We start from the raw sequence: 11,700 nt of genomic DNA, 5'->3' as shown, positions 1-11,700 counted from the left end.
TCGTGAAAGTGACATGTTTTCATTTTTCATCAAAAACAACTTTATATCGATGGAGAAGTCCTTTGAGTTTGACGGACTGCACATGCGCAGTTGGGGCGGCGGCGAGACCCTATGACGGACTGCACATGCGCAGTAGGGGCGGCGAGACCCCGATCGGACTGCACATGCGCTGTTGGGGTGGCGAGACCCAATGACGGACTGCACATGCGCAGTTGGGGGCGCCGCATGAGTTGAATTCGCCGTCGTCACCATGACATCGCTTTTACAGACTGTGAGATTTGTCTTGGAGAAGCGGTTTTAGTCTCTCTTCATGCTGTAATCTCTTTGGACAGACTGTGAAAGGGGTCCTGACATGTCCTTTGAATGCATGTGCCGCGCTATATGTGAAACTGCACAAGAATGAGATATTGTCGAGGAGTTTGACGACTAGCGAGCACATGAGGCACATTTTATCAACACTTTATTTTTTTTTGCAAGTCGGATCAAAAAAAATCTTTATCGAAACAAAATGTTTTCAGCGGATCAAAGTTGTTGGTTCGTTCGTAAGGTAAGCACTGCCCTATTTTAAACAACTAAACCACAGTTAGCTGGTTTGCTAGTTACCCGTGGTTGTTATCCAATTACAGTAGCTAGTTAGCTAGTTACCCGTGGTTGTTATCCAATTACAGTAGCTAGCTTGCTATTAACTAACTAGTTAGCTAGTAACAGTAGCTACATTTCATTGCTAGTATAACAACAACAACAACACTAGTTGTTGCTGGCTGTCTGTAATTGTAGAAAAGCTAGCTTGATGTTCAAGTTTCACATAAGTTAGGTAACTTAGTAGTTTAACGTAGCATTCAGCTTTGACCAGAGGGTCTGGCTCCGAGCTACTATTTCTAGCCCAAACATACTACTCAAAACCCGCACAAAAGGCCTGGAAAACCAGCCCAATAGTTAGTTTCTTTTCACAGCAAGAGTGGAGTTGCCATATTTATACAATAAACCCTTTTCCATAATGTTATCGATCCAATTAGAAGGAATAACATAGTAACTTGTAACGACATTAGAAGTGTAATTCGTGTTATTCTCAAAATAATAGTTATTGCAAGCTATGACATGACTGAATATGTGGCAAGACATAAAATTATTCACCCTAATTAAACTCGCCAGATCATTTTCCATCAATGGATGGCGATTTAACTCGTTTGACTGCTATGATTAAGCAATAAGGCACAAGGGGGTATGGTGTATGACCAATATACCACTGCTAAGGGCTGTTCCTGTGCATGATGCAAAGCTGAGTGCCTGGATACAGCTCTTAGTCGTGGTATATTGACCACAAACCCCCGGGGTGCCTTATTGCTGTAATAAACTGTGTACCAACATAATTAAAAGGAAAGCTTTCTCATAGCCCATGGTATTTGGTCTGATATACCGCTGCTTTCAGTCAGTCAGCATTCAGGGCTTAAACCATGTTTATAATTGTAAATAAATCCCCTTTGCATATGTCCATAACATAGATGAATCCAACAGGAGAGTTTGAGTGATGAAAGTTGGGACAGAGGATCTCAATCTCTAAAGCAAGAACCACTTGGACTAACGTAATTTTTTTTAATGTTAGGCTATTTTCTGGCAATTTCTGTTATTATATGCCTGATGTTAATCATATAAGCTGTTATAAATGGCCCATTTCCTGAGAATGACTTGTCATTTCAATAGGTGTTTAAGCTACAGACTAAAATCTAGGTTGATGATTGTGATTCAGTTTTGCCATGGTTTGCTTTGATAAAAGCAGGTAGCCCTATAGCCCTAGATGTAAAATGAACGATTTAGCAGCTTGCTTAGTTCAAATTAAGACTAATTTATTCAACATAAATAGCAAGGCAATTTTTTGAGGTAAGAAGTGCTTGTGTTTCCCAATAGCCTGCATGAATAGGCTACTGAGGAATTGGTCATAATTTCAGTCAAAGGTTTGAACACACCTACTCATTCAAGGCTTTTTTTCTTTTATTCTTGACAATTTTATAAATTGTAGAATAATAGTGAAGACATCAAAACTATGAAATAACACATGGAATCATGTAGTAAGCAAAAATATATTTTAGATTTTTCAAAGTAGCCACCCTTTGCCTTGATGATAGCTTTGCACACTCTTCGCATTCCCTCAACCAGCTTGACGAGGAATGCTTTTCCAACAGTCTTGAAGGAGTTCCCACATATGCTGAGCACTTGTTGGCTGCTTTTCCTTCACTGCATCCCAAACCATCTCAAATTGTGTTGAGGTCGGGTGATTGTGGATGCCAGGACTACATCACTCTCCTTCTTGGTCAAATAGCCCTTACACAGGCTGGAGGTGTGTTTGGTCATTGTCCTGTTGAAAAACAAATGATAGCCCCATTAAGCGCAAACCAGATGGGATGGCGTATCGCTGCAGAATGCTGTGGTAGCCATGCTGGTTAAGTGTTCCTTGAATTCTAAATAAATCACAGACAGTGTCACCACTAGGGTTGCATGTTTTGGGGATTACTCAGAGGTGGAAAACTTCCGTGGGAATTAATGTGAATTAACAGGAATGTATGCAAATTAATATTAATGGCAATTAAATGTAGATGTTTTTTGCATTGGATATTTACCATATCGTATGGAGAAAAAACATTTTACCTTATCATAAGTAGACATAACTGCAAATGATTAAATCCTTCCAATAGAAATAAAAAAATAACCAATTTAGTTACGAATTTAACTTTAATTAAATTAGTTGACCCTTCACATGGGATGATTTCACTGAACAACAAAAGAAAGGGAATATTGAATGATCCCCAATGATCCATCACATCTCCCAGAAACGTTTAACATAAATCTGTAAAATGATAGTCTAGAAACTAAAGCTTTGGTTGTCTTCCTCTCAGGCTTCCATGTCTTCTCCCTGGACCTCCTCAATGTCCACCTCTTGAACATTAGACTCTGAGGCCTCATCTTCACTGTCACTTTCCAACCTTGTTGAGGATGGCTCGTTGTCAGGCTCAAAAAGCCTCATTTGCCCAGATGGCCACCAATTTTTCAACCCTTGTATTGGTCAGCCTGTTGTGTGCTTTGGTGTGTGTGTTCCCAAACAAGGACCAATTGCGCTCTGAGGCGGCTGATGTTGGTGGGATTTGGAGGATGATGGAGGAAACAGGGGAAAGAGCCTCAGATCCACAAAGTCCCTTCCACCAGGTGGCTGATGAGATATGTTTGGCACGACTACCATATTGTATCTCCATCCTAAAGCCCTTGCTTGGAAGTGTACTTTGCCAGACTGCCAAGAACCTTGCCCTCATCCAGGCCAAGGTGGTGAGACACGGTAGTGATGACACCCTAGGCCTTGTTGATCTATGTGCCAGACAGAATGCGCTTGCCAGCATACTTGGGATCCAACATGTACGCTGCAGCGTGTATGGGCTTCAGGCAGAAGTCTTCACACTTTTTGATGTATTTCAGAACTGCAGTTTCCTCTGCTTGGAGCAACAGTGAAGTGGGCAGGGCAGTACGGATTTCTTCTCTTAAATCTGCAAGCAGTCTGAACATCAGACAGGATGGCATTGTCTCCCTCAATCTGTGCATTGGCTACTGCTATAGGTTTCAGGCTGCTTACCACTCTCTCCCAAAATACATCATCCAGGAGGATCCTCTTGATGAGGCTGTCCATATCGGCAGACTGTGGTATGGCCATTTCTTGGAGAGACTCCTTCCCCTCCAGGAGACTGTTAAACATGATGACAACACCACCCCAACGGGTGTTGCTGGGCAGCTTCAATGTGGTGCTCTTATTCTTCTCACTTTGCTTGGTGAGGTAGATTGCTGCTATAACTTGATGACCCTTCACATTCCCAACCATTTCCTTGGCTCTCTTGTAGTGTGTATCCATTGTTTTCAGTGCCATGATGTCCTTGAGGAGCAGATTCAATGCATGAGCAGCACAGCCAATGGGTGTAATGTGAGGGTAGGACTCCTCCACTTTAGACCAAGCAGACTTCATGTTCACAGCATTGTCTGGCACCAGTGCAAATACCGTCTGTGGTCCAAGGTCATTGACTGCCTTCAGCTCATCTGCAATGTAGAGACCGGTGTGTCTGTTGTCCCTTGTGTCTGTGCTCTTGTAGAATACTGGTTGAGGGGTGGCGATGATGTAGTTAATTATTCCTTGCCCACGAACTTTCGACCACCCATCAGAGATGATTGCAATACAGTCTCCTTTCTCTATGATTTGCTTGACCTTCACTTGAACTCTGTTGAACTCTGCATCCAGTAAATGAGTAGATAAAGCATGTCTGGTTGGAGGGGTGTATGCTGGGCGAAGAACATTCAGAAATCTCTTCCAATACACATTGCCTGTGAGCATCAGAGGTGAACCAGTTGCATACACAGCTCGAGCAAGACATTCATCAGCATTTCTCTGACTACGTTCCTCTATTGAGTCAAAAAAACTTCTGATTCCAGGAGGACCATGAGCTGTTGCTATCGATAAGGTGCCTGATTCATCATTTTCACCTCCAATAGAAGTAGAGGGACTTTAGTCAGACGTTACTTGTTGTGAGCGCTGAGGGAACTTTATGCACATGGACAAATTATTCTGCATCTTTGTTGCATTGTTCACATATGATTTGTCGCGGTATTTGCAAATGTACACAGCTTTTCCTTCTACATTAGCTGCAGTGAAATGTCTCCACACATCAGATGGTGTCCGTGGCATTTTCCTGTGAAGATTAGGAATAAAATTTGTACAAAAAAAACATACAATTCCATGTACAGATAAATAGTTAAGCAGTTAGATTAAACAACTCCTCTTGTAAGATGTTTTAAAATGAAACATGTATGGAAACAGGTGAATTAACACTCCTCAGTTAGCAGGCTCAAGCAAGCTAAAACCAACATGGTAGCAAAAACTAACTAGCAGAAAGTGTTAAGAAATTAGAAATGATTTAAACACACTTTGCTGTAGGCTACTATTTACTAGCTAACAAAAAATCATATGTCATATAAAATATATTCACCCCACCCAGTATTGTAATCAACTTACCAGAAAGAATGTAGTCCTTGGCTCAGACAGTGTAGTAGTGTGGGCTCAATAGCATCTCATTAGTGTGCCAGATCTTGAGAATCAGCTGTACATGTGATGGAATAGTGCACTGCATGCAGAGTGTTGCAATTCCATTGAATAGGGGATAGTTTAACCAAAATATGCCACAAGACCTAGAATTGCCTTATGTGTATCCCACAAAAAAAAAGTTCACTGTTATAAGCTAACTTGTTTTGATGAATTTAAGCTAAATTCTCCAAATTCCCGGGCGCTTAACTTCCCATGGAATAATTCTGGAACTTTACTGGAAAGTTTCCGACCCTTTGCAACTCTAGTAGAGGGATGGGTTTATTCTAACTGAAGAACACTCAACTCTGTTCTCTTATATCGAGGTGGAGTGTAATTTACTTGCAACAACATTGAGGCACTGTCAGTCGACGCTTGTAAAAATGTCTATTTTGAAAACCCTTACCTGTACCTATGTTTGTCCTGTACGACTATGTGCCATTCACTGAGTTGCGCAACACAAAGGAGGAAAAAGTCAGTGGTTGTATTCGCAATGTTTTTAAATATATATATATTTTTTTCAGGTATGAATTTCAGCTCCCTATGGGAGGAATGTGATTGTACAGAAGAAACATAGTTACAGGTAATTGTTTTCAGAATTGGCGTTAAAAAAAAATGTATTTTTACAAGCATCAACTGATGGTGCCTCAATGTTGTCGCTAGCAAGTCACGCGACCGATGATCAGAACTCAACTCCACCTCGATGTAAGAGAACAGAGTTCAGCGTTCCTCAGCTAGGCTTATTCAGGCTAACATTTTTTTTCAGGGAACACAATTATGGCATAAGAGTCACTTCCCAATGTGATGTATGAATGGTGGTGTTTCCAGGTGATTTGTTGGAGAGCAGTAGCCAGTATGGCGTGGTCTGTCCTGCTGCTGCTTCCCACCACAGCCCTGTTTGTCGTTCTCAGCAGATTCAGCCTGTTTCACCCGATACTCTGGATCTCCGGTAAGAGAACTTTTCATACGCCAATACGCTCACCTTGAACACAATGTCAAAATGTATTAGCTTACTGTAGCCAGTCAGACTAACTTAGCTTACTGTAGTCGTTCTCTGGCTGTGTAGCCAGTCAGACTAACTTACTGTAGTCGTTCTCTGGCTGTGTAGCCAGTCAGACTAACTTACTGTAGTCGTTCTCTGGCTGTGTAGCCAGTCAGACTAACTTAGCTTACTGTAGTCGTTCTCTGGCTGTGTAGCCAGTCAGACTAACTTAGCTTACTGTAGTCGTTCTCTGGCTGTGTAGCCAGTCAGACTAACTTAGCTTACTGTAGTCGTTCTCTGGCTGTGTAGCCAGTCAGACTAACTTAGCTTACTGTAGTCGTTCTCTGGCTGTGTAGCCAGTCAGACTAACTTAGCTTACTGTAGTCGTTCTCTGGCTGTGTAGCCAGTCAGATTAACTTAGCTTACTGTAGTCGTTCTCTGGCTGTGTAGCCAGTCAGACTAACTTACCTTACTGTAGTCGTTCTCTGGCTGTGTAGCCAGCTAAGACAGTTATGTCGGAGACTGCTTGTAAGCACATTATTGTAATGTCTCGTTCCAGAATGCTTGGCCTTGTTGACCAGTGCCAGTAGGTGGGTATATATAGGTATTCAGCAGCCTATTCATTATTGTAATGTCTGCTTCCAGAATGCCTGTCCCTATTAACCAGTACCAGTGCAATCTTCTCCTTCATTCTGCTCTGTGGAGTGGTGCTGCTGGTGGGCTTCTTCAACCTGGAGTATTGTACAGGTGAGCCAGTCCATGAAGGGTTCTCCCAGGGGATCGCACTTCTGAGTGGAAGGATCCAGAGGGGATTGCTGCATGTCATCTCTTGAGAGTCAATCAGGGTCCGTGGGTGGAACCAAGACAATACAATTACTGGAGAGAAGAAAATAGATATAAATGATGCTTTCACTGTTTACACAGTCCCAACATTCACCCTGTTTATGGAGGTGCCAATGTCCTGGGACAACACAGTCCCAACATTCACCCTGTTTATGGAGGTGCCAATGTCCTGGGACAACACAGTCCCAACATTCACCCTGTTTATGGAGGTGCCAATGTCCTGGGACAACACAGTCCCAGCATTCACCCTGTATATGGAGGTGCCAATGTCCTGGGACAACACAGTCCCAGCATTCACCCTGTTTTATTTATTTATTGTTTGATTGATTCCCACCAGTCGTCCCATCCATCGCCTGTTCCAAGATCGCCCTACTGGGTCAGGTGCTCCACCCCCGTCAGTTCGTCCACTCACTGGTGCACTGCATCATGGGTGTTGTAGTAGCTTGGTGTTGTGCCTTCACCATCGGAGGGCGCTACCGGTCCTTGGGGCACCCCTGTACACAGGATGAGAGGTGAGACACCACACAACATGTTTTAGGTTTACCTGGTATACACACAGGGATGGAAATGAAGATGGTGCCAGGCTAGTACTTTTCAGACTGGGCTAGTAGAACGTGTCAAACTAGCTACCGGCTAGGGAAGTGTTGTACTTTTCAGACTGGGCTAGTAGAACGTGTCAAACTAGCTACCGGCTAGGGAAGTGTTGTACTTTTCAGACTGGGCTAGTAGAACGAGTCAAGCTATCTACCGGCTAGGGAAGTGTTGTACTTTTCAATAACAAGTAGCACATGTTGGACACGGTAAAACTTCCAGCCTGGTTGGCCAGTTCCTGCATAGATCTTTATAGCTGTAGAGTAGTAATTCCTTATTTATGAAAGAATACTTTTATTCATAATTGCCTTGGCGCTGTTTATTTGATCAATATTTTGGTTGAGGTTGGGGACCTTCAGTTAACTTAAGTGAAACATACTTGTTTTTCCCCCCTGTATGAGTGAAAAATACTATCCTCATAAGTTGAGGGTTTAGTTGCAACTTTCCTTTTATCTCAATTTCATTCAAATCAATTTAAGGGAAACATAAGTTAACTTTGCCAAAGCAAGTGAAATAGATGATAATAAACTAAAAGGAAATAAACAATAAAAAATGTACAGTAAACATTACACTCACAAAAGTTCGAGAAGAATAATGACATTTCAATTGTCATTATGTGTGTGTGTATATATACAGTGTTATGATGTGCAAATAGTTAAAGTACAAAATTGAAAATAAATAAACATAAATATGGGTTGTATTTACAATGGTGTTTGTTCTTCACTGGTTGCCCTTTTCTTGTGGCAACAGGTCACAAATCTTGCTGCTGTGATGTCACACTGTGGTATTTAATTTTAATTTAACCTTTTATTTAACTAGGCAAGTCAGTTAAGAACAAATTCTTATTTACAATGACGGCCTACAGGGGAACAGTGGGTTAACTGCCTTGTTCAGGGGCAGAACGACAGATGTTTACCTTGTCAGCAACTTTTCGGTGACTGGCCCGATGCTCTAACCACTAGGCTACCTACCTATTTTACCCAGTAGATATGGGAGTTTGTCAAAATTTATTTTCAAATTCTTTGTCGGTGTGTGTATTCTGGGGGGAAATATGTGATACTAATATGGTCATACGTTTGACCGGAGGTTAAGCTTTCCTTAAGTTTGGGTCAGTCACAGCGGTCAGGTATTCTGCCACTGTCTACTCTCTGTTTAGGGCCAAATAGCATTCTAGTTTGCTCTGTTTTTTTGTTAATTCTTTCCAATGTGTCAAGTAATTATCTTTTTGTTTTCTCATGATTTGGTTGGATCTAATTGTGTTGCTGTCCTGGGGTGTTTGTGAACGGCGCCCCAGGACCAGCTTGCTTAGGGGACTCTTCTCCAGGTTCATCTCTCTGTAGGTGATGGCTTTGTTATGGAAGGTTTGAGAATCACTTCCTTTTAGGTGGTTGTAGAATTTATTTTCTGAATTTTGATAATTACTGGGTATCGGCCTTATTCTGCTCTGGATGCATTATTTGGTGGTTTACGTTGTACACGTTCTACTCGCAGAATTCTGCAGAGTCTCAATTTGGTATTTGTCTCATTTTGTCAATTCTTGGTTTGTGAGCGGACCCCAGACCTCACTACCATAAAGGGCAATGGGTCCTATAACTGACTCAATTATTTTCGCCAGATCCTAATTGGTATGTCGATTTGATGTTCCTTTTGATGGCGTAGAAGGCCCTTCTTGTCTCAGATCATTCACAGCTTTGTGGAAGTTACCTGTGGTGCTGATGTTTAGGCCAAGGTATTTATTGTTTTTTGTGTGCTCTAGGGCAACGGTGTCTAGATGGTATTTGTGGTCCTGGCAACTGGACCTTTTTTTGGAACACCGTTGTTTGTGTCTTACTGAGATTTACTGTCAGGGCCCAGGTCTATCAGAATCTGTGCAGAAGAGCTAGGTGCTGCTGTAGGCCCTCCTTGGTTGGGGAGAGAAGAACCAAATCATCAGCAAACAGTAGACTTTTGATTTCCGTGTCTAGCAGGGTGAAGCCGGGTGCTGCAGACTGTTCTAGTGCCCTCGCCAATATTTTGATATACATGTTGAAGAGGGTTGGGCTTAAGCTGCATCCCTGTCTCACCCCACGGCCCTGTGGAAAGATGTTTTGCCTATTTTAACCTCACACTTGTTTGTGTTGTAACGGTTTTGACTTGAGGTTATCGTTTATAGGGGTGCCAGGTAGGTTGTGCCTACCAGAGAAAATATTGGTTTCTCCTTTTGGTTTGGGAGGGAATGAGTCCCATCTGGTCCGTCAAGTCTACACCAATACAAAGTACTCATGTAAAAGTCAGGATGGAAATACACTTTTCATAAACCCTTAAAACATTGGAAAGAACTTACAACCACGCAACAGAATACAGTTGTTTTGTATTACTAACAAATGATCACACACACACACACACACATAACAATATACAATAATGTGCTTTAAACAGCTCTAGTTCCTCCAGAAATGTCCTGTACCTCGGGCCTAAAAAGAGTCCAGCCCGGTAAACAAGTTCAGGGAACTCAAGTGAACTTAGTCACGCAATGTTTGTCCGTTCATCCCAGTGTAGCGTAAATCCAGTATCAATCATACAATCAAAATAACAAATATTTACCACACATCTCAATAAGTCCTCAACTACAACTAACTACATAAATCATTACCGTATACATCACACCAAAACAAATGAAATACCGTATACAAAAAGGTTGTAGTTAGTCGGTCAGTCAGACAAGCCAATCCACCGACAGATCTCCAGCGGAGAAAGGCCACGAAGAACAACGGAGAGGTGTAGTCCACGGACGCAAAGAGTGGATCCGATCCTGGGTAAAACTTGCTATTAGGCTACACAAAGCACACTTTTAAAACAACACAACAAACGGAAGAGAGACGCTTCAGAACTGAGGGTTGAACACATCCTCACGTTTCCATCACAACCCCACTTTTGCGCAGCTGATGCTGGCTATTTAATTGGGAATTAAAGGGGAAGCACCCTATTGGAAGGAGAAGCACTGAGACGGTTCAGAAACATTCAGGGCCGTCACAGTGTACATGGATTTTTTAATGTCGTATGTTTTTCCCCCAACACCACTTTCCATCAATTTCTATAGCAGGCCCTCGTGCCAAATTAAGTAGTAGGCTTTTTTGAAATCAACGAAGCATGACAAGACTTTTAGCCTTTTTTGCTTGTTTGTTTCTTCAATTACATTGAGCTGATTTCTGACGTGCTGTTCCTTCTTTCTCCGTAGTGTATTTCTGTATTGTTTTAGTGATTCACCATAGTGAAGGCGTAGACTCAGGTTTTCTTGGTCTCTGTTTTTTTCTTTCTTAGGTTTTTGCATTCTTCAACAAACCAATTGTCATTGTTAATTTTGTTGACATTTTTAGATTTCATAGGGAAGCTGAGAAGTCAAATATACTGTTTGTTTTCTACTGCCAAGTTTACACCTTCACTATTACAGTGAAACATTTTGTCCAGGAATTTGTCTAGAAGGTATTGAATTTGTTGCGAAATAGTTTTTTGGTTGATTTCTTTTTTTCCTTCCTTCCTTCCTTCCTTCCTTCCTTCCTTCCTTCCTTCCTTCCTTCCTTCCTTCCTTCCTTCCTTCCTTCCTTCCTTCCTTCCTTCCTTCCTTCCTTCCTTCCTTCCTTCCTTCCTTCCTTCCTTCCTTCCTTCCTTCCTCCTTCCTAACTTCTTTCTTCTTCGATGCCTCATCATTGAGCAAAGCTCCGTTCAAATATATATCTGTCTGTTGTTGTGTTGGTTACAGTAGTAGTGGTCCTGAGATGTGCCTGAATGAATACCACCTGGTGCTGCTGCTGGTGGGGGCCTTCATTGGCTATAGCCACAGCCTGGTGGGAGTGGTCTACAACATGAACTACGTTTCCTTCCACACCATGCAGGTACGTACTGTCTCTTTACTTCCTATCTGTTTTTATCCTGGGTCCGGTGTCCCAAAAAGCATCTTACATTTAAAGTCTACCCAAAACCACTAATTCCTGTGATTTTAGTGTTAACTTCTTGGGGCTATGTGGGACGCTAGCGTGCCACCCGTGGTGCACCCTATCAACAGCAGGTGCATTTCAAGAGCGGCAAATTTGAAACCAAATAAATGTCAAAATTCAAATTTTTCAAACATACAACTATCTTACACCCTTTGAAAGATAAACATCTCCTTAATCTAACCACGTTTTACGATTTCAAAAAG

General features: G+C 42.0%; 1 protein-coding gene across 5 annotated transcripts in view; it reads left to right on the top strand.

Annotated features, from left to right (window-relative positions):
• Positions 1 to 232: 232 nt before the first annotated feature.
• Positions 233 to 11,700, top strand: part of ndc1 (NDC1 transmembrane nucleoporin) — a 30,745-nt gene continuing 19,277 nt past the window's right edge. For 2 of the 5 annotated variants that reach the window (XM_014141473.3, XM_014141469.3), the window contains exons 1-5: positions 234 to 547; positions 5,936 to 6,056; positions 6,735 to 6,836; positions 7,270 to 7,444; positions 11,263 to 11,395. In XM_014141473.3, the coding sequence (XP_013996948.1) occupies positions 509 to 547; positions 5,936 to 6,056; positions 6,735 to 6,836; positions 7,270 to 7,444; positions 11,263 to 11,395 (570 nt within the window). In that variant the 5' untranslated portion in view covers positions 234 to 508. Of the gene's footprint in view, positions 548 to 5,631; positions 5,691 to 5,935; positions 6,057 to 6,734; positions 6,837 to 7,269; positions 7,445 to 11,262; positions 11,396 to 11,700 lie in introns of all 5 variants that reach the window. The other 3 variants (XM_014141474.3, XM_014141471.3, XM_014141472.3) reach the window with 3 other exon arrangements.

This window comes from Salmo salar, chromosome 14 (genome assembly GCF_965601325.2).
Source record: "Salmo salar chromosome 14, fSalSal1, whole genome shotgun sequence".
In the NCBI taxonomy this organism is placed as follows: domain Eukaryota; kingdom Metazoa; phylum Chordata; class Actinopteri; order Salmoniformes; family Salmonidae; genus Salmo; species Salmo salar.
This window is presented reverse-complemented; position numbering and strand designations above follow the sequence as displayed.